This window comes from Motacilla alba, chromosome 9 (assembly GCF_015832195.1).
Source record: "Motacilla alba alba isolate MOTALB_02 chromosome 9, Motacilla_alba_V1.0_pri, whole genome shotgun sequence".
Lineage (NCBI taxonomy): Eukaryota > Metazoa > Chordata > Aves > Passeriformes > Motacillidae > Motacilla > Motacilla alba.
In genome coordinates this window covers 17,374,306-17,401,004 of record NC_052024.1, presented here as the reverse complement: position 1 = coordinate 17,401,004, position 26,699 = coordinate 17,374,306, and the positions used below count along the sequence as shown (strand labels likewise).

At 43.8% G+C, this 26,699-nt stretch overlaps 2 protein-coding genes across 9 annotated transcripts in view; one reads left to right on the top strand and one right to left on the bottom strand.

Annotated features, from left to right (window-relative positions):
- Positions 1 to 7,675, top strand: part of B3GNT5 (UDP-GlcNAc:betaGal beta-1,3-N-acetylglucosaminyltransferase 5) — an 82,184-nt gene extending 74,509 nt beyond the window's left edge. Inside the window, exon 2 of one of the 2 annotated variants that reach the window (XM_038146524.1) lies at positions 6,376 to 7,675. In XM_038146524.1, coding sequence (XP_038002452.1) covers positions 6,376 to 6,441 — 66 coding nt within the window. In that variant the 3' untranslated portion in view covers positions 6,442 to 7,675. Of the gene's footprint in view, positions 1 to 5,145; positions 6,338 to 6,375 lie in introns of those variants that run through there. The other variant, XM_038146523.1, reaches the window with a different exon arrangement.
- Positions 1 to 26,699, bottom strand: part of MCF2L2 (MCF.2 cell line derived transforming sequence-like 2) — a 155,445-nt gene that overhangs the window by 126,411 nt on the left and 2,335 nt on the right. For 4 of the 7 annotated variants that reach the window (XM_038146505.1, XM_038146508.1, XM_038146509.1 and 1 more), the window contains exon 1: positions 7,705 to 7,846. The exons of 1 other annotated variant lie outside the window; for it this stretch is intronic. In XM_038146505.1, the coding sequence (XP_038002433.1) occupies positions 7,705 to 7,846 (142 nt within the window). Of the gene's footprint in view, positions 1 to 7,704; positions 8,497 to 26,699 lie in introns of those variants that run through there. 2 more of the 7 variants (XM_038146500.1, XM_038146502.1) reach the window with 1 other exon arrangement.

The following is a 26,699-nucleotide window of genomic DNA, read 5'->3' as shown; positions in this document are numbered from 1 at the left end:
GCAGCCACCAGGTTTAATCGTGCCCAGGTCCAGCTGCCTCTCCCCGCCTGGACAGCTCTCCACTCAGGGCCCTCCAAAGGGACACTTTGGAGGCATTCACAGCTTGGCACAAACAATAAAGATACAGCCCAACAAGCAACAAAACAGATTCACTTGCTCAAACTAAGGCATGGAAAGGGCTTTCATTAAAATAACTTTAAATAGTAGGGTATTCGGGGCCAAGGGAAACCAGCAGTGCTGCTGTGAATTGCTGTCTCGAGTACTATCCCGAAGGCACACCCACACATCAGAACATAGTGCTGTTATTTAAAGACAAAGGAGAAGACTGCACGAGACCTATGAATTTGGTAGGAAACACGACCTCAGCTTTTGATCAGGGGAATAATCACTTTTACATATTTAGTTCAATGAATGCTTCAGAACACGAGCTTTCAGCGCATGAAGGGAGTACACATGTGGCTTGATGAAGGCAACATCACACCTACAGCAGTCTGAAACAATACTGGGAAGCAACATTAAGTTAACTCATAAAATTTACTGTCCCTTTACTGCCACAACCCCCAGCAGCTCAGTGGCTTTAGATACAAGTCACTCTTTACCCAGCTGCGGATGTGTGATGCAATGGTAATATCTTGTTCTGTGTCTTCAGGCTCCAAAAAGACAAGTGTCATTCATTCTATAGATAGGGAAATTGAGGCACAGGGATAGGAATCCAGCTCATCAGTCAACCTCAGTTTTCCCCAGCAGTAAATTGAGGAGCAGACCAAAGTTGTTTCTACAGACAGGCTACTGGACAGTGGATCTGTATTAAGGATAATACACCCAGGATTTCCATCCTTCTCCCATCAGCTAACCAACACAAACTATGCTTATAGTACAGCATGAGAAAACTAACAGGATTTTCTATGTAGTTACAAATAAATGCCAGAGCTAAGCAGAGCATCACCATGCTTGGTGAGATACCAAGATACACCTGAGACCTTATGACACCTGTAGCTTTACAGACAGACACTACTTGGTGCATAAAGGTACAACAGGAGTGTGGCAAGATGCATGGATTTTACACGGCACTTCCTTTCCCAGCCTCTCCTACACTGCTTGCCAAACAAGCGAATTTACCAGCTGCAGTGGGTGTGTAATGTTACTCTCTGCTGCTGTACCAGTATAAATGTCCACGTGTAACCAATGTACAAAATCTGTCTCCCATTCCAGACATGTTTTGCTATCCTGGGAGCTTCCCCTCCCCTTCTGCTTGTGCAGAGTGAACATCCCACAGCCCTGCTGGCCACCGAGCCCAGCCCGGCCCCGGGGCGGCCGAGACAGCAGCAGAGCCTGTGCACAGCTGGCCCCCAGCCAGATGTGGGGTAGCCCACGGCCCCCTCCTGGCACCATCCCTCACCTTCCTGCCGGGATTGGCCTCCCTGGGAGCACAGAGGGACAAGTGTCACATTGGTCCCAGTGGCTGATCAATGTGCCAGATGATTAGAGTCTGAAAAGCGCTTTAACCCCGTGTGTAGAGATGCTGCAGAAGTAGCAGACCTAGCCATGGAGTTAGAAGATGAAATGCTACTCTGCAAGTGAGTGTAAATTACTAACCTAATGTCGATTCAGGATATAAGGAGAGGAATGAACTCACCATGGAAGTGGCACCAAGAAATTCCTCTCAGGCCACTACGTTCTCCTCGGGCAGTACTTTAAGTTTCATAAGCTAAATTTACACGTTGGACATTTTTTCATTTGGGTAATTAGTACAGGTAATTTCAGTATGCATTGGCAAAATGTCTTTGCCAAGCTGAAAAGGCTTAGTTGTGCCTCTCTCAACAGAACAATATTTTGTACTATCCAAATATTGTCTCACCAGCACACAGCCCATAGAATAGGGTAATACTGACATTTCAGTTTTTGTAACTGGGAATCAACTGTATTACACATTTAAGTTTACTTTAAAAAAATTAAAATATTCAAGGACATGATCCTCTCTGGCAACAATACACCCCAGTTTCATTGAAATAACTTGCACCATGTCAGCATCTGTCTCCACATGCTCATGTGTTCATCCCTGTGGGTGTGGGCCTCCAAAAGCATGACAAGGAATGGCTCATACCCAGTGCCTCTAACTCAGAGATCATCTTGCCAGATTCTTTCACTGCAGAACCATAGAGGACCACTAGGTTCATTGTGTTTGACTTGTTGAACACATAAGATGTTCATGGCAATTGGATTAAACCAGCATTTTAGAAAGCTCTTTAATCTAATGTTAAAGACTTCAGGCAACTGCAAATCTACTGTTTTCTCTAGAGAAGGTCTAACACAAAGAAACGGGCTTGTGTTCTACAGCTCCCACTTTGACTTACAGCCCATTGATTTTTTATTGTGCTTTTGACTTGAAAATTTAAGTTGCCCCCCATTTCATCCATTCTCTGACAGATGTCACTTCTTGAGCCTAGGGGTAAAGTCAAGGGAAAATGGAACACAGTATCCCTTTACCCCTTCCCATTTCACCTCAGCTTTTCCCAATGCTAGCAAATGATGACTTTACTAATTAACAGTATCCCAATTTAAAAATCAGGTCTTCACTCCTGTAGACCTCCTCAGAGGCATCCCCCGATGTCTCAAGGTGTCTCTCAGATGTCTCAAGGTGTGACTCAGGAGTTTCGACAAGTAGCCTAAACTGAGCAATCCCCAGTAGAATGACTCATAGGCACAGGTTCTGAATATAAACAAGGCATTGACTCTGTGCAAAACCAAGATGCTGGGATATTCCAGCTTAGAAAAAGGTGGAAAAAAAATGCTTGGTCAATAATTCTTGTCAGTTGTAAGAGCCTGGAGGATTTTCCCCCCTTGAAAAATGGAATTAATTAATAGGATCAGAAATTTGTGCAACAAGACACTTGGCATAGTCCAAATATTCATATATAGCTGGACTGCTCCAACCAAGCATTTATTTATCATTCCTTTATACTTGATTCTGAGTATCTCTAGTAGGTGATGTGCAGGTAGTGAAGAAGGAATGTCCAAGTCTTAGAAAACTCACTGGTCAGGCTAATCCACAGCAAGATTTAGGTAATAAAGCTGCAGAAAAATTTGTATAAAAAGTCAATACATTAGCACAGTAGAATTGGGTCTTTAAGTGGGGCTTGAAGCAGCAGAACTGGCTGAATTTGGAGAATAAGCTCTGTGGGCATAACCAGGCTGAGAGCTCTGCACAGGCACTCTCCAACCTCCCAGCATACTCAGCACCATTCTCCCCTGAAATGTTCTCCCCAGGCAGTTTACACTACAATTTAGGTAATAAAGAAAAGCAAACTGGGCTATTATATTGTGGTAATAAGTCCCACAAGTTAACAAAACATTGCCAATTATAGCAATCTGTCTATCCATGTTTAATGCTTTTCCATTTTGCTGAGTTGTTTCTTGTTCTGGTATCATGGGAGAAAGGGAAAAGCATAAATACCCACAAGGCCTCTGCTCTAACTTGCCCTCTGAGAATTTGTTCTCTTGATCTTTGCAGTACTATATCTCTCTCAGAATTCTTCTAAAATGAAAATCAAGCTGTGCCTTCACTATTTGTCTCATAATTGTCTGGACTTTTCTGATTAGGTAAACAGGGTTTTAGTATTTCTCAACCACAGCAGAGCATGCTGCATATGGATGGGAACAGGTGAAAAGAAACACAAGCATCTAAGATAATAATCTTTTCTCAGAAAAACCTCTGTGGAAAACAGAATATTTTATTTCAGCTATTCTATATGCAATGAGAGCCAGCTGAAAAAAAGTTATTCCAGGTCCCCTTGGTAGTATTTTTTACTAAAGAGAAGAAGAAATACTGAATGCAAATAGAACCAGAACAATTTTGAGCAACACAAGTAACAAGTAACCACTGTGACTGAGTCACAAGGGATTTAGAAATACCTACCACTTATACTTCAGGTTTTGGTCATCAGCACTTTTGTGGCAAGGTCAGTCATTTGAAAAAGGAAAGCATTTATCATTTATTTTACTACTAAAGGTGGAGAAGCTCCAAAAAGTCCAACAAATTTCAGTCCCAATTCATTTCAGATGGGATTTCCTTCCAGAGATAGCACCATAATTTCTTAACCACTCTAGTACTTGAGTCCCTTTTCCTCCCTGAACAGATGGATCTGAAGAATTGGTTTTCAACTCCAGCAGTAACAGAGACACAGCAGTAGGACTGAGAACAACCTCCAGTTATTGCTGGACAGACAAAACTGCAGCATTCCTCTGTCCTACAGAGGACAAAAGCAGAAACACTGCTAGCACAACAGACAGGCCCCATCCTACTGGCAAGGAGCCTCTTGCCTGATTTTGCAGTAACAGCAAAATCCTGAAAAGCCTCAGTAATAAACTGCATACTCCTTAGTGTCTGCAGATTCACGACCCTGATTAAAGCAGCCACCAGCCTTGAGCACAGATGAAAAACACACATTTATTCCCCTAAAAATATAAAATCCCCTTGCAGCCCCAAGCTCCACAGCATGCAGAGACATAGTCACAGCCAGCCCAGGATCATTCATCCATGTAAAACTGCCGTAGGTGTATGATCCCCTTGAGGACTTGAGCATCACAACAAGACAGGCTAACTAGGAGCATTTGGGGACAAAGGGGCCAGTTTGGCAAGAGGTGTCCTCAAGCATTAAAGCTGTTTACCAGCAGCAGGGTGACATAAATAGTCAGGTCCGTGCTGAAAAGACATGGGAGCCACTGTGCAAGAATGATGTATTTCATGGCAAGAGGTTATGCTTTGCTTTCAGCCTCAGTATCTGTTTCGTGAGGAACTGAGGGCACTCCAACAATGTTCAGCCCTGGACTGGGGTTCCTGCCACATCTCTGCCTGGCTTTCTGGGGGCTCCTTCCCTTTGGTTCTCATAGCAGTGGTATAACCAGCACCTTGGAGCTGCAGCTCCCAGTTTCAGGGTCACATAATGGCATTCAAAATAGCACCATTTGTACACCAGACCCCAGAGGGCCCTGTAGGCAGCTCATATAGCCTTTTGCAGGGAGCCAGGGCTGTGGAGCTCTCAGCAGGCATCACATGGCCATAAGGACACTGCCTTTCAGCTGGCCCCTCACAGCAGCACTTCTTTTTTGTGAGCATTCACTATTTTTATCCCTCTACCTGAACAGAAGCCTACAACCACATCTCTAACCACTCATCAGAACAAATCACATCGATTCAAAGAAAGCCTTGAAACTTGCATGATCCAGGGATGTGGAAGATCAGACTGGAACATAGGAACTGGAATGGCTTGGCACAACACTGCTTGCCGTGCAGTACTGCTGATAAAGGCAGGTAACCTACAAGCCACTGCAAGCATGTGGCCTCTATTTCTGCTGTAGTTACCTGCATGCCTTCCATACCTTCTCATTATGATATCTAATACACCAGATAAAATTGCCACAGAATATCCAAAAGGCTCCACAGGCGTGGTCTGTATGTGCGTCCTGGGGATGGACAAGGTGAAAATTGCTCCATATTTTGGAGTGCTTGAAGTACTGAGTAAACATCAGCCAATTGGACCTTAGCAACACTCCAGCTCAACCTTTACACTGCAGAAAGGGTACTCCCTCTAAAATGATGGTAAGTCAGAACATGCCCCAGGGATCCTGCACTGCCACTATGTTCGGAGAAAGCCAGCCTGACAAAAAGGCAGTCAATGAGTCTTTGCTTGTAGGACTAGGTGGGTCAGACACTGTCCAAGTTCTCTGGGACAGATAATATTTCTGCCTCTGTGTTCATGCAGCACAGACAAGGGAAACTGGTCTAGTCATCAAAGTAGTAATACGAAGTAGTCATAACTACATCATCAGGATCCACTTTTTATGGAGGCAGGTAATTCCCACTCCTACTTTACAGATAAGAAAACACAGGCCAAAAAAAAACAACAAAACAACCCCACAATGAACACAAGGTCAGAGTCAGTTCAGAGCAGGAGAAAACAATCCAGGCAGTGTTGCTATGAACTCCTGTGCCACCTTGCCAGCTCCTTAGCCCCCTTCTAACACAGTCACCACACACAGAGCTGCCTCAGTGTATTCTCACAACTCACACAGCTCCAATACCTGCAGCTGAAGGCACCTTGTCCTCAGCAATAACTGAACTTCTGCCCCTACGGCAGCTTCACTGGCAGAATTTAATACTAAAGCAACAAAGATGTTTTCTACCTCACAAAATGACAACAGACTCAGACTGATCTGACCCGCTCTCTGTTCCCTAGCAAAGAATGATTTTCCAAGGGATTTCCGCTCGTAATACTATGCCAGGTAGCATCTCAACATGAGAGGCAGAGAAAGTGTTTCCCTGGGAACAGTAACCATGGCAAAGCCCTTAACAGTCTCTTCCTCTCTCTACTACAGGAAGAAAAAGAGCAGCAGATGCCTGAGCTCTGCCTACAGCAGGTCCACAGGCCCACAAAGCCATAAGCAACCTGATCAAACATTCAGGAGGGAACTTCAGTGAATCCACTGTCTTTTACCGGATACCAGACATTTCTGCCCCGCTGCGCTGAACTCGGAATGCCTCAGTACAAAGAGTGCCACTGGAAACATCAGTGTTACTGAAAGGTCAGCCAAATACAACAATGCATAGGTAGGCACCGAGCCCAAAGATCAGCATGGATGGATCACCCATAGAAGCAGAGGTACAATGGACAGGCTTTGCAGTTTTCAAGCCCTGACATTGTGCATTAGAGCCCTGTTAAAGAAAGCATCTGCAGAGCCCAGTTTGTGAGCAGTGGCTGCAGCTGATACCCTGCTTCTGGCCCACCGCTTTTTCTACAGAATATTCTCGATTTACCAGATCAAATGCAACTCTCCTTGCTGAAGAGCTAATTAAATCATAATAAACAATTTAACTTCCAAGTACAATCATATTGCATGCTTTTGGGAGTCTTCATCATGCACTAGTGAACATCTTGTAAATTTCTGGATTTGAGGTTTACTCAGTATTTATTCAAGTTAACAAATGAAGGGGGGCTCTTTGAAAAAAATCTTCCTCTCAATGACACAGAGAAAAAGTGTTCTATGATTCAGCAATCTTGGTATGTGAATAGACAGTCAACAGCCTAGATTTCAACTGCATCACTCCACTTCAGTTAGCATGCAGTTAGCACAAATTGCTAGGTACCAGTACCTTATACTAGCAACCACCTGAGAGTGGAATACTGCCCTGTACCTGGGCTGACTCACACAGAGCACAAAAAGCTCTGTTGTGCTACTTTCCAAACACAGTGAAATAAAAATCTTTACAGAGAGGAAGATATTGACCTACGTAGTAATTCAGGAGCACAGGGTGACAGGGTCAGCTGGGTCATGACACCCACTGCTCCAGCTCTTTACATCTATTTTTAAGAAGTATTTTCCATGCACAACAGATATGTACTCCTGACATATACAGAAAACACAGTGTCTCACACTCGAATGAAATAAACATTTATTCAGAATGAGTCCAACACTCATTTTAACTCCTTTAGGTCAAATCACTGCAAATATCCCAGAAACATACAGCCAAGTCAAACACTGCAGTCACACCTGAGTTAATACCCAAATCCAGCCAGTTGCCTTTAATTATCACTGACTCCTCAGAGAAAGCATTAAGAATATAATCTCTTTTTGCAAATTGCCTGGGGATACAAAACAATTACCACTACGAGAAGATGCTATTTTGTTTAAAGATGCTACACATACCTTTCTTTGCCATGCGCTCCAGTTTAATGCATCCTCCCATAAAATCATGATAAGATTTCATTTCTCCTTCTGTTATCCGGACAGCAGTGAAAGGCAGATTCCTGGGTACCTGTTGTCCACATTTCCGACACCGAGAAGCCATTGCCACAGCTCAGGAGACTCCTGTCAGGAATCTGCTCTCTGTTTGCTGGAATCCAGCCTGATTCTTCAGCTGTCAGTCCAGCCTGGTGACTTTATCCCACTTAGTTCATTCAAGGTCACCCTTGCCAGCAGGATGTTCACCATTGCAATTGGCTAAGACTTTTATAGGCTTACTGACTGTGTTTGTTTCTCCCTCCTTGCCTTCAATATCAGTTTACTTTAATCTCTCATTCAGAATGAAAGCTGTGAACCTCAGCGCAGCCCATGCCCTGAATGGCTTCCTTATCATTAATTTAAAGCTGTCTTACAAGCAACAATGAAGACAGAACATCCCAGAAGCACATTGCAAGATCACAGAATGACTCTTAATGAGCATGCCAGATATGTTCACAAAAAATTTTTCTTTGAGAAAAGATTTTTCTTCATGATTTTTGGTTCCTTTCAGGCTTATGATTTTATGATTCTTCATCTCTGAGAATGAATTTTTTTACTTCTGCATTTCAGCTTGGACGGTGCAAGGAGACTGCTCTGCAGAGCTGCTCAACCAATTACTCACACGTCTGGCAGTGGCACTGGGAAGCTGCAACTGTACAGAAAAGCCCTCTGCTGCTGTGCACAGTCCCTGCTCATAAGATCTGATAATCGAAATGAACAGAGTAGCAAATGGAGGACAAGGGAAATATTGTTGGCAGACATGCTCTGCTAGCTGCGCAACCCCCCCAACTAATTTTTTTTTAAACAAAGAAATTGGATCCATTAGTTAGACACCAAACTCAGATATTTGAAACATTCATTTAGAAATCCTCCTTGGAAGGAGCCGGATATTTAAGCTGACTTTTTTTTCTCTTTTAACAATTACCATAACACAAATCACTGGTTAGAGAGCCTTATGAGGAAACTAGTTATTGGGGAATTGAGTGCAGAGAGCACTCAATTCTGATACAGTGAATTAAAAAGGAGATTTCCCTAGGGTCGGCAGGGGACTGTACAGGAGATGCATAACAGGCATAAGGCCAGCACTGGTGACAGTGCAAAGAATTCAGTGAGAACCCAATGAATCAGGGCTGAGCTGCCACCCAGAGCTCAACTGCAGTGACCTGAGCACAGAATGAGTTTCCTGCAAGGATCTTACACACAGATTGAGAACCTTTGCCTTCCTCTGCCTCAATCACTAACCACTGTTGGCACTTTACATAGTGCTAGAAACTCCAGAGCTGTTCAGCTCGTGGCCTGCTCTGATCACAGCTGATCCCTAGATGTGGAGTGGGAAAGTAGAAGAAGGCTAATTAATCCAAATCAGAGAATGACCTAGAGGGGACAAAGATGTCCGGGAGAAAAAAGCCTCCTATGTTGCCATTACTAAAATGCTGAATAACTGGCTGGCCTGCATTGAATGCCTGTAAGCTGAAATATACAGAAGTCAACTCACCAACCCCTACTTCTTTCCCATTCCATGAACTTGCAGCTTCTCCCCAGCCAGCTCTGCTGCCTCATGCACACAGGGAGAGATGTTTAAGCTTCCTAACCCAGCACACACAAACGGACCATGTAGCCAAACAGCTACCAGACTTAAGAACTGAGTCTCAGAACCTCTTCTTTGGATGAAATGAAGCTATAAAGGACATTTCCACTCTTAAAAGATTTTACTACTCTCACCTCCAAATTTACTGTGTGGTATGAGGTTGCTCCCTCTCCTGTTCTTTGCCTTTGCCAAAACCCTGCCTGCAAAGTGAGAACACTGATGTACTGAGCCGTTGAATAACCTGATTCATTAGCATTTGTAAAATATTTATTAGAGCTCCCATAGAGCAATGCCTTAGGGGAGAGCAATATTTTACAGATAGGGAGACCATTGGCACAGAAGGCAGAAATACTTTGTAGAAAACTGTCACGATGAGATAAGAAAACTAGAAACACAACCATGCAGTTTTATCTTTAAACATTTCCTCCCTCTTTTCTTTCATTACAAGGGTTCAAGGTGTCCTTCCTTACACGGACAAACATGATATCCCTTGGCAAATAAACTTTTCTGACAATATATTCATGTCTGACATGCACAGAACAATTCCACTTCAACCCTGCACACAGAGATAAACAATGAGAGAGCATTTGTGGAAATACATTTCTGTCTGCCAGCCTTCCCTGTGAACGCTGCTCCCCACCAGTATCCTCATGGCTTAGGAACAGGAGGATCTGTGACATGCTGCATTCCAAGGGGGACACTTGATGCTGGAAGTAGATGCAAGAAGAAATCTGCCCTAGGTGTGAGCTCTGGAAGCACAGGTAGCCACACAGCACAAACCAGGGAACTGTTCTGAAATAATTTCCCAGTCTTTCCCTAGGAAAGCCTGATCCATTACAATGCTAAACACAAACCTCTGCTGCCTGGGGTACCACTGCCATCACCCAGCTCCAGACACAAAAATAATCTGGCTGATGGTGCTACACATTTAGCAACAAGGCACATAAGGGTCATCTCAGGGACTGAATGCTGTGGTGGATGGACAGAAGGATCTGTTTGCTCTACTGTAGGTTTCATTGCAGTCCCAGTCACAAGCTGAGCTAGCTTCTCCTGACACATATGGAAAACCTGACATGGGAGCACTGAGACCTGCCCTATTTCCTACCACACAAATGACCTCTTCTGTACTGCTCTGCACAGGAGCTGCAGTGAGAGCTGCCCTGCAGGCATTTTTCAGTGTAACATGCTACCAAACACACACTCTGTGTGGATGATGTAGAATTCACAAATTTCCTCCATTAGCTGAAAGGTACCAGTCTGTTTGAAAGAAGAAGGTTGTAGTGCAGGGAGCAGGTAGAGAAAATGGTAGGCATTCTTCCCTGCATTCTTCTCCATAATAACACAGAATGGAAGGGCATTACTTTCCTGCTGCTCCCAATAACCACAGCAAAATGATTGGAAAATCTAAGGAGGAGGATATTTTCTGGTCATGAATTGCCAGCATTGCCTATCAACATAATCTGGGTTGGTCTGTCAATGAATAAGCAAGTAAATAAATGTAAGAAAGTGTCATCAGAAATTAAAAATAATTTAAAAAAACATACCAAAAAAAAAAAAAAAAAGAAAGAAAGAAAAAAACCCACCCCACAACCCATGACCCAGATACCCTCAGATGCCATTACCTAAAACAGCCTGCAGAACTGCACTAGTTCCTAGTTTCACGAGAAATACCAGTTTGCCTTGGAATTGATGCTTACTGGAAAGTGCTCACTGCCATGACTGTGTGACCAGAGGATGGCAACAAATTTAAAGTCAGCTCAGCTAAATCCGTTTAAGCCCCATATCTCTTCTCATGAAACAAGATGCTTCTGCCTCAGAAAGCAGTACTGTGATGGTTGGTATCACTGTTAAGCACAAAACATGCAGCAAACATATTGGATCTCAATGATGCTGAGCCCAAGGGACATAATTCCTTTTGAAGAATCAAGATTTGAGTTTGGGAACAATATTTATGTGTCAGAAGAAGGAGGAAGAGAAGTCTGCTTCTGCTGCATGTGTAAATGAGGCAGCCAGAAAACACTGCAAAACACTTGCTGTTTGCAATTTACCCCACACAGTCATTAAAGCAATTGAGGGGAAACAGGCCTTGCTTTTCCATCAGAGCCATGTAAGAACCATGAATAAAGTTTAGTGTAGAAGAAACTGAAAAAATAACCTCTCTTATCCACCAACATTTTAGAGATGACAAAACATAAAAACCCAACAGCAAAAGGTGTCTTACTTATTCATGAAGACCAGCAGCTCCCCTCACCTATGTATGTAGTATTCCAAAAATTTAAGAAATAAGTAATCTAAATCCAATGCCACTGTAAAGACTAATATACACAGAGGCTGAGAAAATAGTCTATATTTCTTTCCTGAAACCCCAGCTTCACATTTTCCTATCTCATGATGTTTTACCTGATGTTTGAACTAATCTTTGATAGCTATGCTGAAACATATTTTCATTTTGCATGTACCTCAATAACCTTCCTTCTGCCTCCCCATCTCCCAGATCTTGAATCTGATAAGCCATGAGGCATTCCAGTAATTTGATGCAAAGGTTTCTTTTCAGAGCACTCTTGGTGCAATGGTAACATCCATTCCAGTGTTCAGCTAGAGCAGAAAGCAGTCTTTTTTATTAACTTTCATTTATTTTCTTCCAACTAATAAAAAGCAGACCAGGACTTCCTCTCCCTCCTTTTTTAATAAAGGGCTACATCCCAGGCATTGTTTCAAACCCCAAGGAGTTAAAGGAACAAGCAGAGGAAAAAACATCTCTGTTCTTGGAATTCCTTGTAGCACACAGCACTGCTGCAATTGCAATATGCAATTCCTGCACTAGAAGGCTCTAATTCCAGTGCCATATGGCTTCAGAATCTCATTACACTGATCTGCTTAAAGTGATTTCTTAATGGACAAGCAAAACATTTTTGGTCACCTTCAGCAGAGGGAAACAGCAATTCTGCCACTGTTGACGCACAAGAACTCCCACGCAAACTGCCAAAAGCAGGAGTGAGCAGAGAAGATCAAAGGACAACCTTAGCCAAAGAACTTTTGTTGTCATCTCAAAGCTGTGAAGACATCAAGGGTATTCAAGGACCATTACCATCATTAAACAAACAAACAAACAAAAAAACAACAACAAAAAAAGAAAATACAAAAGAAATAAACAAAACTGCAGACAAAAAGAAAACCCCAAGCCAATGACATCACTGCTGGATTAGACAAGATTCTAAAGAGATCAGGAGAGGAGCAGAATCTTCACAGGCCAAGCAGTGGCACGAATTGTTGCTGCACCTGCAGGGTTTATTTTACCTGGCTCTCTTGATCTCTGCAACTAAGAGCAGATCACCAAGAACAGAAGGCATTTCTGTCCTGCTAGGCCTCTGCTTGGCAAGATAAACAAACAGATCCCAGAGTTACCAAAGTGCAGCTGGCACAGGGGTAAAGAGTAGCTTAAGGATGCAGGGTTCAGGCTTGGATACAAAGGTATTCCAGTCTTGATGATGAAAATGGTTACAGACCTACATGAGACCAAGAGCCTTTCTGAGCAATCTATCCGAAACATAAATGGCTCTTGGCTAAAAGTCATGGGAATAAACCAAGACACAAGTAAATGCAAATGAAATACATGAGGGAGACACTGGGTAACACAGAGAAGGCTGTGATCTATAAAACCAGGCATGTCAGATCCCCATTCTCCAGCTCCTAAACCCCATCACCAGTGCACGGGCACAGTCTTTGCGTCATGGCCCTCCAGCAGCACCATGAGAGTTGGAAAGGACAGACTCTGGACATTTAGAAGGGAACATTTTTTATCCTCTCTCTACTCTGCCTCTGACACACTGAGTCACCTCCAGGGCATGGTAGCCCTGATCCTTGCTGTCATCCAGAGCACTGCACTGGATTCACTGCACTATTCCTCTTTCTTTCCCCCTTCACCTTTTTCTCCTTGCAGGGAACCTCTGGAGCATTCCCAGTGCAGAACAGCTGCTGGATCCATGCAGCCAAGACCACCAGGACAGCTTCTTTCCCTGAGGAGCAGCTGTGCACATTCCCTGATGAAAACAGCTTTTTTTTTTTTTTTTTTTTTGCTTGCAATTCATAACTTGAAACACATAAAGGAGAACCAGAAAGACACAGGGATAAAAATAGCATCTGTGAGCATCACAAGGGCTGTTGATACTCCAGGCTTTTGGACACATGCCAAATGTTAGCTGAACAGGAAGAAAGAGCTTCTCACATTACAAAGTACAGTAAGGGCCTTTCCAATGTTTTCTTGCCATCTCTCAAGCACTCAACATCAGTTACCACAAGGGGTAGGAGACTGGGCCTTAGGGACTATTGATTTTTCCCTGTTTGCCTGTGTGTGCACTGAGGTTCACTCAGTCACTCTGGGCAGTCCAGAGGAAAAAGAAGCTCTTGTAGAGATTTTCCTGGACGCTGCTTCACCTGACTGAGCTCTCAGCTGGCAGATACACATCAAACACTCCCCTTTAACATCTCCAGGGCAGGGCTTGTGTTCACCTAGGGAATTGAGGATAAAATCAGTCAAAGAGGAGTTATTCCCTCTGCTCTGGCAATTGTGAAGTACACCTCCTTTTTTTTCCCCAGGCCAGGACTGCTGTCAGAAACCAGAGGTCTGTCCTGAAGGACCTGCCCACATAGGCACTCCTCTGTGCTGAGCACCAGCAAATGAGGGGCTGGAACACTCTCCTCTGTGGGCATCCACAAGTGCAACCACACCGCACAGCTGGATGCTTGCACACACCTACACCTACCTACAGGTAACAGGAACTTGTCCTGCTCAGTGCATTGTACTGCAGAGCTGTTCCTTCCTCATGGCCACTCACAGCCTGAACCCCTGCACCATCCCCAGCCCAGTTTACCCACCCCAGCTTTGTCTCTAAGACACCAGCTGTAACAGATTCAAGCTTCTAGAAATACACAATCTATGGGGTGATTTCCCAGGTCACGCCAAAGCCTGGTGTGAAGCAGTAAAATACAGGTATGGATAATCTGCTAGCACGTGCATCAGTGTGCACCATGAGTGCACTTCCTTCACCTCTCCCCACCTGCAGCACTGCATCACACACAGGCAAGCAGGGCAAGAGGTTACCACACACAACCACAGCCCAGTCCTCTCCCTCTCCTCCTCAGCCAGCACAGTTACTGGGTTTTGTCGTCATACCCAATCTCAAATATGTAAATAGGATAAATTTACAGGAAACCAAGAGTTTCAATCCTTTGTCAAAGCCAGGCAAGAGCTGCTAAAATTATATGGAAAAGGGCCAGCTGGGATAGAAAAAGCATGAGCATGAAAGCCTCATTTCCTTTCATACCAAGACTAAAATTATTCATGGATCTATATTAACAGGCAAGTGTGCCCACACAGTAAAGAAAGACATCTGTAAGTCAGCTTCAGGCGCAGAAAGGGTACAGAGCTGCACCTGAGTGACCTTTTCTTACAGGAAGCAGCACAAGGATTTCTTTGCAACATCACACTCATGTTGTGGCCTTGCCTGTCAACTCCAAGCATCCCACATGCAGCATTCATGTGCTGGCAGGTGCTGAGCACTGTCTGCACAAGGTTAAACCTCCAGCTCACATGAAATAAGGACAGTGCTTTGACTTCAACAGCATCATGGACTTAAATTGCCTAAAGCTGAGTGGTGCAGTGTTCTGATGAGATAAGAAATTGCTCTTTAGTCTTTCAGGAAACCTCATTACAAATGCTTTCTGCTGACCAGCAAAGATTTACATAATAAAATGTATATCTAAATCCCACATCCGTTTATGGACCTTAGTCCCAGCATAAGTTCACTTCATGGCATGTAGCACTAAATAATGCTTTGTACTTCTTCAGTGATTCTCAGCTGAGCCGTCTGGCACCACAGAGAAATTGTTACTCCCATGAAATAGACTATTTCCTTTCTAATTGCCAATAAAAGGATACAATTTAAGAAGAATATTTTTGCTTATATATATTTGAGAATGCATCTGAGAACTATTTGAAGAAAGCTTGTGGGGGGAAGGAATAATTTCACCTCAAGTTTTGCCCCACAAGAGCCTAAAAACAGGGAGGAATGTGGTAAAAGCATATATCCACACATCTCCCACTGGCTTGAGAACCCTTTGAATTGGCTTAACAATAATTTCACCCTCTCTTTAACCACTTCTTTGCTGCCCCTTTGTAGCATAAATGCACGTAATTCTACACAACATTTTCCTGTCTCTTGTTTAAATATACTTGCTTCAAGATTAGCAATCAATTGTAAAACAAACCAAATAAACCAAATATTTTTAGCTGTATCAGAAGCATCATAAGGACCCACCAGTGAACTTTAAAATCTCAATACAAATAATGATAAGGAAACATAAGGAAACATAAGGAAAAAATTCTTCAGCTGGGAACTTAATCCCAAGGTATTCATACAGTTGGTCTAAGATCAATTGCAATTACTGCAGGAAAGCTAGAAAATAAAGAAATAGCTACTAACATACCAAGAAATATCCCTTTCTTGATTGTAGCCTTAAGCATGGCACATAGAGCATTTCTCAATATTATTTTATACCATTTGTAGATATCCCCATCTTTCTAACTTTGAATTTAAAATAGAGTTCTGCTCATTAAGATCTTGCAGCATTATCTGTATCAATCTAATTAATACTATGCACACATTCAGGGTCAGCAGGTCTCATAGTGAAGGCTGCTGAACTGAAACTGCTAAGAATGAACTAATTTGGTAAAATAAAAACAAAATGCTAACAAGAAGTTTTATAATCAGGCTCAGTGACTGATCCCAAATATCAGCCCTGGCAATGAACATGCCAGGTACTTTAGAGCATGTGAGCTCCATTGAAAGAGCATTTTGCATTTGACAGCAGCATGGAGTCAAGGTCCTGAGTACACCAGTCAGCCTGACCTGCCAGAGCATTCTCACCTGAGGCTTCCACCACCACACCCTGTACCCAGTGCTTCAGCTACTGCCTTTAGGAGGGTGCCCACTCCCTTCCCCTTATGGTGTGGGTGATGCTGTTTTCAGCTGCTTTCTCTGCTGTTCCTGACCTGCATTTAGACTTGTTAGATTTATTTAGACTTGATAGAACATTTGAATGTCTCCATCCTTGCTCAAGTATTGTAGGACAGCTCTCTGGGGGTGAGAATGAACATACTAATGGTAGTCTTATTTTACTGTAAGGTATATTCCTAGGTTTTATACTTGCTGGCAGATGTTTAAGACTTTTATTGACTTCTGTAGTGTTTAATGATGTTATCAAAATCACAACAGATTCTCACATTTGCTGAAAGAGAAGCTGTTAAAAGATTAGGCTTTCCTATATTTCCTACAGATTAAAAACACAGATGTGTTTAATCCTAACTAGGAAAATGGATTTTATGTGAAACTTAAACTATTGTTCCTAAAAAGATCAAGAACAGCATATGTAGTCAAGTGATGTCCTCCTATAGTATAACCCAGTTTAGATTAAAAGCTTAAATAGAGAACCTGGATACCCCATTTTCAAAGGTTCAGCCCCTATCTCGCTGTTTATCTCTGGTGACCTCGATTCTCCCCGAATTAATGCTGTCGGTACTTTGCATGCGGATGCTGTTGCCGCAGAAGCGGGGAGATGCGCCGGCTCTGCGGGGCTCGGGCCGGGAGCGGGTCCCTCTCGGGCCGGGAGCGGGTCCCTGTCGGGCAGGGAGCGGGTCCCTGTCGGGCAGGGAGCAGGTCCCTGTCGGGCCGGGAGCGGGTCCCTGTCGGGCAGGGAGCAGGTCCCTGTCGGGCCGGGAGCGGGTCCCTGTCGGGTCGGGAGCGGGTCCCTCTCGGGCAGAGAGCGGGTCCCTCTCGGGCAGGGAGCGGGTCCCTATCGGGCCGGGAGCGGGTCCCTCTCGGGCAGGGAGCGGATCCCTGTCGGGCCGGGAGCGGGTCCCTCTCGGGCAGGGAGCGGGTCCCTCTCGGGCAGGGAGCGGGTCCCCACCCCGCGCCCTCCAGCGGCTCCTCCGCAAACAGGCGGCGCTGGCAGATCCCGCATCCCTCCAGCAACGCAGAGCAGCTCCTGGGTACCGAACCCGGCAGAGCCATTACATCTCTTGGAAAGAGGGCTTGAAGGAGAGAGGTTCCTCTGCCCAACTCTGTAACATCCTGCCTTTCAGCTGATCCGGGAAAGGTCTGGCCTTGAGGGTCTGGGGCAGTGGGAAGTGCAGTGTCAAACGGCGCTGCTGTGCCCTCTGCTGCCCCTTCCCCCGCGGCGGAGGATGCTGCTCCTGGGACCCACACACGCACACACCCCTTCCCCAGGCAGCAGCCCTGCCCTGCTAACCTGATGGAAAGAGGATTCAGGGGATAACTGCTTGTGCTTCACTTCTGCTTCCCATTGCTGGACTGGGAAAACCTCACACAGTGGCAACATCTCAGCTCTGAAGGGAACAGTGAGGCAGGCAGTGTGTGGCCTGTACAGAGCTGCTGTTGCAGATACTGGGGTAGAACGGGCACAAACTATCACTGACAAGCTCTTCTTTGCTCTGTCCAACCACTTCTGCTCCTCACAGGGCTCTTGCTGCCAGCTCTCGGCTCCCATTCAAGATAAAATGATGCACAAGGCTCTGATCTATAGCCAGAGTGTAATTCAACATGATCCAAAATGACAATCGCACATTGCTGAAACTGCATTCTCCCCTAACTGAAAACAAAACCTGAAAGATGGATTTTTATGAGCTAAAAAGTTTACATCAAACTGAACTGCGACTTCAAAGCTAGCTGTGAAGCCTCTCCTGGTTTCATCAATGTGGAAAGAGAAGTGATACTAGACACTAATAACAGTACAAATATCTGAGACAGATGAAATGGTGAGAATAGTTTAGAATCTCATTTTAAAAAATAGGAAGTCTGTTTTCACAGAATAAGCTGATCACCGTAACAAGGATTAATCAGGTTTTCCCAGGAACCTTTCTGCATCAACAACTGGCATGTAATTCCTAGAGCTCTCTGATCAGTTATGCGCCTGCTTACAGCTCAGGGTCATGCTAAGGCCACAGCTATTTCAGTTTGAAATAACCTTTTCTCTGGATATTGCAAGATCAATAGTATGGCTCCTATATATGTCATCAGCTTTGGCTTTTATGCTGCAAACACCAATACTGATCCCTTCAAAAATAAAGCCTTGGCTTCAGACCCCTGAACCACAGTGTAATGGATAACAGTGAACTTCAGACTCAAAGGGGGGAAATATTTATAGTCAAGCTTTGTTAGGTGAAGGATTATTGATCCATAACAAGAAGCAAACTCTCCTGATAGTAATTCTAGCCACAGCAATTCGGTGAGAATATTATATCCATATCAGACAAAAATGCATTTGAAATGTTAAAGTTGTAACATATATGATTAACAGGCAGCATATTCAAACTTCTCACATCCAAATAATCTAATTTCAATTTATCATTGCTACTAGAGCTGCATGTGTTGGCTGTGGTTCTTTCCTCAATACCTGTCTGTCAGCATGTGCACATCCTTGGAAAGCTATAATTAAACTGCAGCTATTGCAGTTATAATAATTGGAGATGCCAGTAACTGTGGGCTAATTGCTTACCTATGCATAACAAAAATTCTTATAGGTTTTGAAATTTATAGGCAAAAGTCACTCTTCTGAAATACTGAAAGACACCCTCTCTGGTTTTAGATTTTCTTCACCTCTTCAGATTGAACTTGAAGTGGTTTTCCATGTAAAATGTGAGTACAAAATCTCTGAAGCTCAAGGCATGTAATAGGAGAGTCAGATCCTATCAGCAGCTGTTGCCAGGCAGCCCACAATGCTGTACATCAGCATTGTTTGTCTTGTATTTATGTCTCGGAACTGCAGATAACTGCTCTTGTATTTGGGGCCAGCTGTAGACAATTCATTGCCCAAGGGAAACTGGAAATCACACAGCTCCCGGTCACGCAGAGGAAGCAAGAGCTAAATGGTTTGCAGCCCCTCATATCTCGTTGCCCTGGGCAACAGTCTGCACTGTGGAAGTGGCAGATTCAGCCTTCCTCATCCAAATTCTGTAATTTGTGGTGTTAATATATGGATTGATACTATGACAGCCCTTCTGTAGTACTATTGGGGTGCTCAGACATTAGGTGATATGGGCGGGTGCATGAACAGTCTCAGGATAAGAGCTGCTGGTTTCCATCCAAGATCTTTGAGACACAGATGGAGGTAACTGGAAGCACAGAGATTACAGGTTGCACTCACGAATGTGGGGAATCTGAATCCAGATCCTCTCAGCATGGCTTTCCTTGAGCTCGGACAAACTAACTCAGGATCCTCATATGAACCCAGGGCAATGCTGACAGAAGGTGCTAACTCTGTGCTGCCTCTCATACCTATTTGCAGCAGGGGCTACAGCTGGGTCAGCTACAGCTGAGTGCACTCAGAAAAAAATATCTGGTGCCGTGGAGAGCTGAGTACCAGCAGTTCCCCACAGAAATACTCACACAGAAATAAAGAGCTCTTTGCACCTTTCTGGATCAGAGCCATCATTTCCCATCACCACTTTGCAATGTTTCAAAGGATTTTGGCTTCTGCAGAAATTTAACCTTTACTCCCATGATTGAGTAATCCAGGTCAGGAATCAGTGAATTTTAAAATCAAAATAACATTGGACTAACATTCCAAAAAGGACCTTTGTGTCTCTGTTTAAACTTCCATAAAGTCACCTTTGCATTCACTGTAATAGTCCTTCACTTACTGCAACCGAGTCGCCAGAGAACTTCATCTGTGTTGCATTCATGTATCTCTGGAATCAGTGAAGCTCTGCAGATAGAAGAGAGGGCTGGGCTGGCTGCCTTGAAGGGCCAAGCAAGCCCCTGTGTGCTCAGAGCAGGAGAGCTACTACGAGATGGTAGCACCTTACACTGGAGCCAAACATGGGCACAATCCACCTTTGAGACAGGCAGAGTAATGGTACTGAAATGAGTAACAGTCTCCATGAAGGCATGGACAGTGCTTTGGCTGCGCTTGTTTAGCTCCTGACTCCCCAAAAGATTCAGGACTCAAAGGTCATCACAGCAGTGATTTTGGAACAACGCATTTTCAACAATACGATGCACAGCAGGTGCGAAGCTGGTTTTGAGCAGGAGTGTGGGTGTGGGTGTATGTGTGTTGTGCTGGCAAACACATTAGACAATCATTTCATGACAGCATGGATTACTGACCCTGGTAGTCTGTCCTTCCTCTGGCCATTTTTTTGTACTGTCAAGTCCCTGCAATGGCTAGAAAAGATGGAGACAGAACACAGCAGCTTTGTAACCTAAATCCTAGGGTCCATGGAAATTTATGATTGTCTGTCTCAGTTCAGGACTTCATTCCATACTACAGCACAGGAAATACTGTAATAGAAAACAGGATGAATGCAGAATTATATTTGCAATAATTCATTAAGGCAAAATTATTTGCAGGCCTCTGCTAAAAAGGCACCAGCTTTCTGCAATTCTGCACGGCAAAAGACAAGAAGTAGGTGCATATAAATGTAATGTATTTCACCCTTGAATGAATGCTGTTGCTTCAGATTTTACCAGCCTGAATTCGTGTGCTGGACATGGCCCTCCTCCAGTACATGAGCTCAATCATTCCTCAGAGGCAGTTACACTTTTGGACTCACAGATGTTGTCTGTGTTGTGCTTACATGACAGTGGAGCTTGAAGATACTGTGATCTCAACCCAATTGTCCCCTACACATCTGTCCCCATGCCAAAGTGGAGCCTGCTGTCCTTTGCTCCACTAAACTCAAGAGCTTTTAACAGTGCTCCTGCTCCCTAAGAGGCACCTCCTTCCATGCCATGACTTACAGATCACTTAAGGTATTCACTACTGATGTTTTTCCATCTATGCACGTAAGAGTTGGCTGTTTCTTCACCCTGTCTCCCTTCTGTTCCTTGGTCTCAGTTCTGGCAGCTCTGCTGCACTGGTTAGTGTGAGTCACTGATTAGCAATGATCCATGTGCCTGCCATGTTATCTGTTATCTCTTTCACATCATTCTCCAACATTTTCTCACATGAGCAGGATCAGGCAGCTTTGCAGAGAACTTAAGATTGCTGCCAGTCATTGACCCACTGACCACCTGGGGCAATGCAGGAAATGCAGGTGTTGCTGTGCTCAACTCTAAAGGGATGTACAAGAAGCCTGGCCAGCCTGGCCTTTAGCCAGGCTAAAGCACAGCATTAACACAAAACATGTATGGTTTCTCTTCTTCCAAACACTTGAACACACACCCAGCTCTGAAGAACAGGAGAAAAATACACACAGGACTAGTATTTTGTACGAGACACTGTGCTGTCAAAATTATTTTAGCAGTCACCTAGGCCCCATTCAGAAATGTTCATCCTAGATTAAACACTAAGTCCAGCCTTGGGACTAAGAGAGGCCTCAAACGTGGTACAGAAGGGGGGAAAGAGTGACAGCAATGGAATTGATTAGCTTATTTTCTACTCAATGAGATGACCTGGTACTCAGGGAGGGAGTAGCCTCCCAAATCCTGATCCTGTTTCCCTCAGGGAGAAGTCCTCTCAGGGGAGCTCTTGGATTTAGACACCATATGGAAGGCGAGAAAAAGGAATTAAATAAAAGATGAGGCAAGAGGTGGAAAAAGGCCCTTGTATTTAACGAGCTGCCAGACAATGTGATAGATGTCAGCTTAGTTTAATTTCCAGTGAGGCCATCTGAGCTCCCCTCTGCCACAGAATGGGAACAGACAGGGGCTCCTCTGCCTCCTTTTGGTCCTATTTGCTTTTTAAGCTTGAGCCTTAGCAACGCAGATTGGTCCCCCCTGCCCTGTTAGCAAGCAATGACTTCTGCCAGCACCAGCATCTCTCATTGTGCCTGACTCAGAGACCTCACAGAGGAGGAGGTCCTGCACTTGCTTTGCCTTGGAGATTCCTCCTTCCAGGTAACCCAGGGCTTGCTCTGGAGTGTTTAAGAGCAGACTGGGAAGTGCCACAGTCTGACTAGATCACTGAATGATGGCGTCATTTTTCCCTTGCCTTTGACCAAAGCTACCTCATTCATTTTTAAAAAATTGTCATTTAATATCCAACCCTCTCCTTACCCCCCAAAAATAAAAATGTGCCAAAAAAAACCCCAAAAAACAAAACAACCCAGGACCCAACAAAAGACTACCATTTAGTGTTAGCAAGAGCCTGCTGTGGAAGTCAGAGGTTTCTGCTTTCTGCTCCACTAAAACTGCCAATAGAGGGCTAACAGGCCTGAAGAAGCATCATGAAAATCATGAGAAGAGCTGACCCAAACAGCAAACAGACAGACTTCCTTTCAGCTGAAGCATGTATCCTGGAATAACTCATTTGAGTCCCTACTATTTTCCAGGCACTAAACATGGACTGCAGAAGCCAGTAGAGCTTTTAAGGATGTACAGGACCTGGTGTCTGGCAAGAACAGCCGCGGAAGGGCCCATAGGAATCACCACCACTAACAGCTAAACTTGGATCCCGCCACCTGACTTTCCTTTACTAATTTCCTCGCAGGTTAAACATTCCTCCATGCCAACAGACAAACACCAAGAAATTACTAAGGTAGATTGGAAAATAAAGGGCAGAGGGAGACTGCTGTAACACTAGATATAACAGCAGCAATACAGAGGCTTTTGAAAGAGAGAGTGACTGAGAGATTGACAGATTGGATCACACCTCAGTTCTATCCAGCCTAGTTCCCTGTCTCCAACAGTTGCCATCACAACATGCATGAGTAGAAAGTGTGAAAACCTTGCAGCAAGCAGATGGTGGATACCTACTCCTATTCCCTTTTCTCCCCCACATCCTGGTCTCTTACTGGCATGAGAATGAAAGCTCAGGGTGTAACAGCCAGTTTTGGGGAGAGTATCAATAAATGAGAAAACAGGGTGTAAGCAGCCTTTCAATTCTTTGGGGCTCTCACCTCAGGGCACACCGCTCTGAAAGAAAATAGCAATAGCATCACACCTGGATATTGCAAGGTTTTCTTAAATTCTGTCAAGGATGCCAGGATCACATCCCATATGAAAAAGTATTCACCTACAGTAAAAGATGGAATGTAGAAGAGGGACATCTCAGAGCTGTTCTGAAACTGAAGCAGCCTTAATGCATGCTACTGCTTCTGGGAAGCTCTTTAGTCACCTCTGTCTTTCTGAACATGAGGCCAAACTATCACATAAATATTTTGTCTTGAGACAAACTAGTGTTCTGCATCCCAACTCACAGCAGTTTCTTATAATCTCTATTTCTGATAATGTCTCTGCAAACCAGATTAGAATGTGGCCTTTAAACAAGTCTGTGGTACTTGCAATATTCTACATCTCGGAAAGTGCACCACGTACATCTGCACATTTTTCATGGATTTCTCTGAGAGCTTAGTTTCCACTTTTTATAGATAGAAAATTTGCAGCATTAGCAAAACACTTTTAAACAGTTTCCAGTGAAACAGCTGCACAGAATAGGCCATATGTAATGGGGTAAAATTAATAACCACAATCTATGAACAAAAAAGTAAACAAGTAGCTTTTTAAAGCTGTGAAACTAAAAAAGATAAATTGCTATTATCTCTCCCACATTCCACCCTCCCACATGGAATCTCTGAGGTCTAATAGAATGAGCTTGTCTTCACTATTTTCATCTTTCTCTTCAGATACTATTTTTATTCTTGGCATGAATTCAATATTTTTGACCTTTGTCACTTCACCAAGTATGGCAAAAATTGGTCAACAGTTCAAAAGCTTTACTGGGGAACAGAGATAAAGATGCAGATAAAATGATCAAAGCTCAATTTTTTAATAGAAGTAGGCTAATGGGGAAATTTCAACCTACCATTTCTCATAAGCATGAGATCCCAAGCAAATTTAGCAAACCCATTTCTGCAGTTTTAAATAGTCATATCTTATTGGGAATGCAGTGATAGATGCCCCTCTCATGCCTGTATGTTATTTTGGGTGAGGAAATCTGGTGTGCTATGGTCAGTGGAAAGACCACTTTCCACTTGCTGTGCACCAGGAATCCCTAAGTAGGACAGAGACACAGAATCTGTGGTTCAAAAAGAGTTCCTGAAATGCATGAATGCTTTAAAACAAAGGAAAGAATTTTATGTTGCAGAGGAATTTGATTTGATTTAAGCCTTTGCACAGGAGTAGTAAAGGGCCTATTTGATATGGTACCTCAAAAGTTAATTTCCTAAAATATCCCTTTTTTGTGTCCTTAATGTCCACAGACACATATCAGAAACATTGCAATTGTCTGTCCAGCTGTGACATATTAGATTATTTGTGGCTTTGTAGCATAAAGCAGATTCTGCGACTTGTGATGCTTAGCCACTGGCCTCGGACAAGTGCCAACTCGGGTTATTCCATTCTGCTGACCTAAATTCCTCTCACACAGTCAGGTGGATGCAGTATCATCCTTTACTTCCTGCCCCAAATTATAACACAGCTTCTCTTCACACACACAGGTATTTTACACCGCTCCTCAACTCTTGAGGTGGTTAAGCCAAGAGTGATAGGAATTGACACACCATGGTTAACAGATAGGAATTTTAAGTCCAGAGATGTCCATCCTAAACTAAATTCAGCCAGTGAATTTCCTTTCGATTTCCATCAAGTTGTTTAAATTCCTTTCTGTTAGTTTTTTTTTTTTTTTTTCCATAAAATGAGAGACTAGGGAAATCAGATGAAAGCTGACACGAATATATGGGGTTATTTCTTGTATGTAGCATTTGTGCAATGTAGTGCTTTCTGCAAATTCATATCAGTGCATCTCCTACCAGGGACACTGACAGTCAGCTCATCTGGGTCCAGTTAACACTCGAAGGGTGTGTAACTTCATTGAGAATTATGGGGAGCCTCTAACAAAACCCCATCTCCCATGTGCTGTGGAATTCGTTATTGGCAAGACAGAAGCCAAGCTGCTGACCTTTTGAGGCAACTCACATTGGTTCTGGCAGCTCCATCCTATCATAAAATCCTTTTAAGAAAAAAATCCACAGAAAATGGGGCACTGGGTGGAGGTGCTTGTCAGCACAGCTGTGCCCAGAACGTTGCCCACGCACAGCAAAGCTGGCATCAGATTTCTGGGGGCCAACTGCCAAGTGTGGGTGGGTAGTGAGAGCACAAAAGCCTATTCCTGTGGGCTTTGCAGGCTGGAAGAGCTGTACATGTTCCCACAGGCAAACAATCCTGCCGTCGGCACCAGGAGTGTCACCCTGCAAAGCTCTTCCCTCCCCACCAGAGAAGAGCTGCCACTTGCCCACCTACCCAAAGGACACGCTTTTTCCAAAATTGATAAGTGTTTCCCCAACACCTCCCAACAAACAAGTTCAATGAAAGTAGGGTAAATTAAAAAAAGACTCTTGACGCAGTTTTGGTAACAAGATTGGGTAGTGCTGCTGCTGAATCTCAGATAGTAAGCAGAAAGCCTGCTAGCGTTCACAAACTACTCCTGTCCTAGGCACCTTGGTGGCCCCATTACCTCATCCATACCAAGCCAGTCAGGAATAATCCCAGGGAGGCTGAGGGTGCACAGGGCTACATAAGAGAGCTAAATTGGTCCTCTGTTGTTTTACACTTTGTGGAGACGCACTACCGCGCAGGTTGGTACTAGAAAAGTATCAAGGTAAGAGAGCTACTGTGGAGCAGGAAAATACCTTCAAAGCTTTGATTTTGACCCAGGTGCGGCAGGTGCTGTATGTATGAAGTCTGTAGCGGGACAAGAAGCTTTTTTGCTAGCACATAAACTGTGTAACACAACATGAGTCAGCTAATGAGGGATGAAAGCTTTTGCCCAGGACAGATAAGTTGAGCCCCAGGCAATTAATTATGTGGCACTCTTATTGACACATTAAAAATAAATTGGTGTGTCATTACTTCACGCAGACCAAAATGATCCTATAAAGGTTTTATTGAAAATGTAAAGGTCTTTATTTTAACATTCCCATAAAGTTCTTGTTTGACATTTTGCAAATTTTGTGAATAAATTTCTTCCCTCCTGCTCTTGGGTGAGCTGGGAGCTGCGCTCCCAACCAAGAGCTGGCTACATTCTAGAGACTTTGAATCCCACAGTCCAAGCAGCAATATGAGGGTGAGAGTTGTAAAAACAGTAAACAAAATAAATGGCCAGAGATCACCTCAGTTTGCTAAGGCTAAGAGCCCTTTCACTTGTTTGAGCTGTAAAGATTCCCAATGAACATACAAGAGACCCTTGCAGCTTCCCAGGAGTTACTCGTCCAATAAACTACTGCTGATTCAGCTAAGGCACCCATGATACAACATGTGATTCATAAATATGGTGCATCATCATCATGGGTTTGGAAGAAACACTTTCCCTTTAGCCA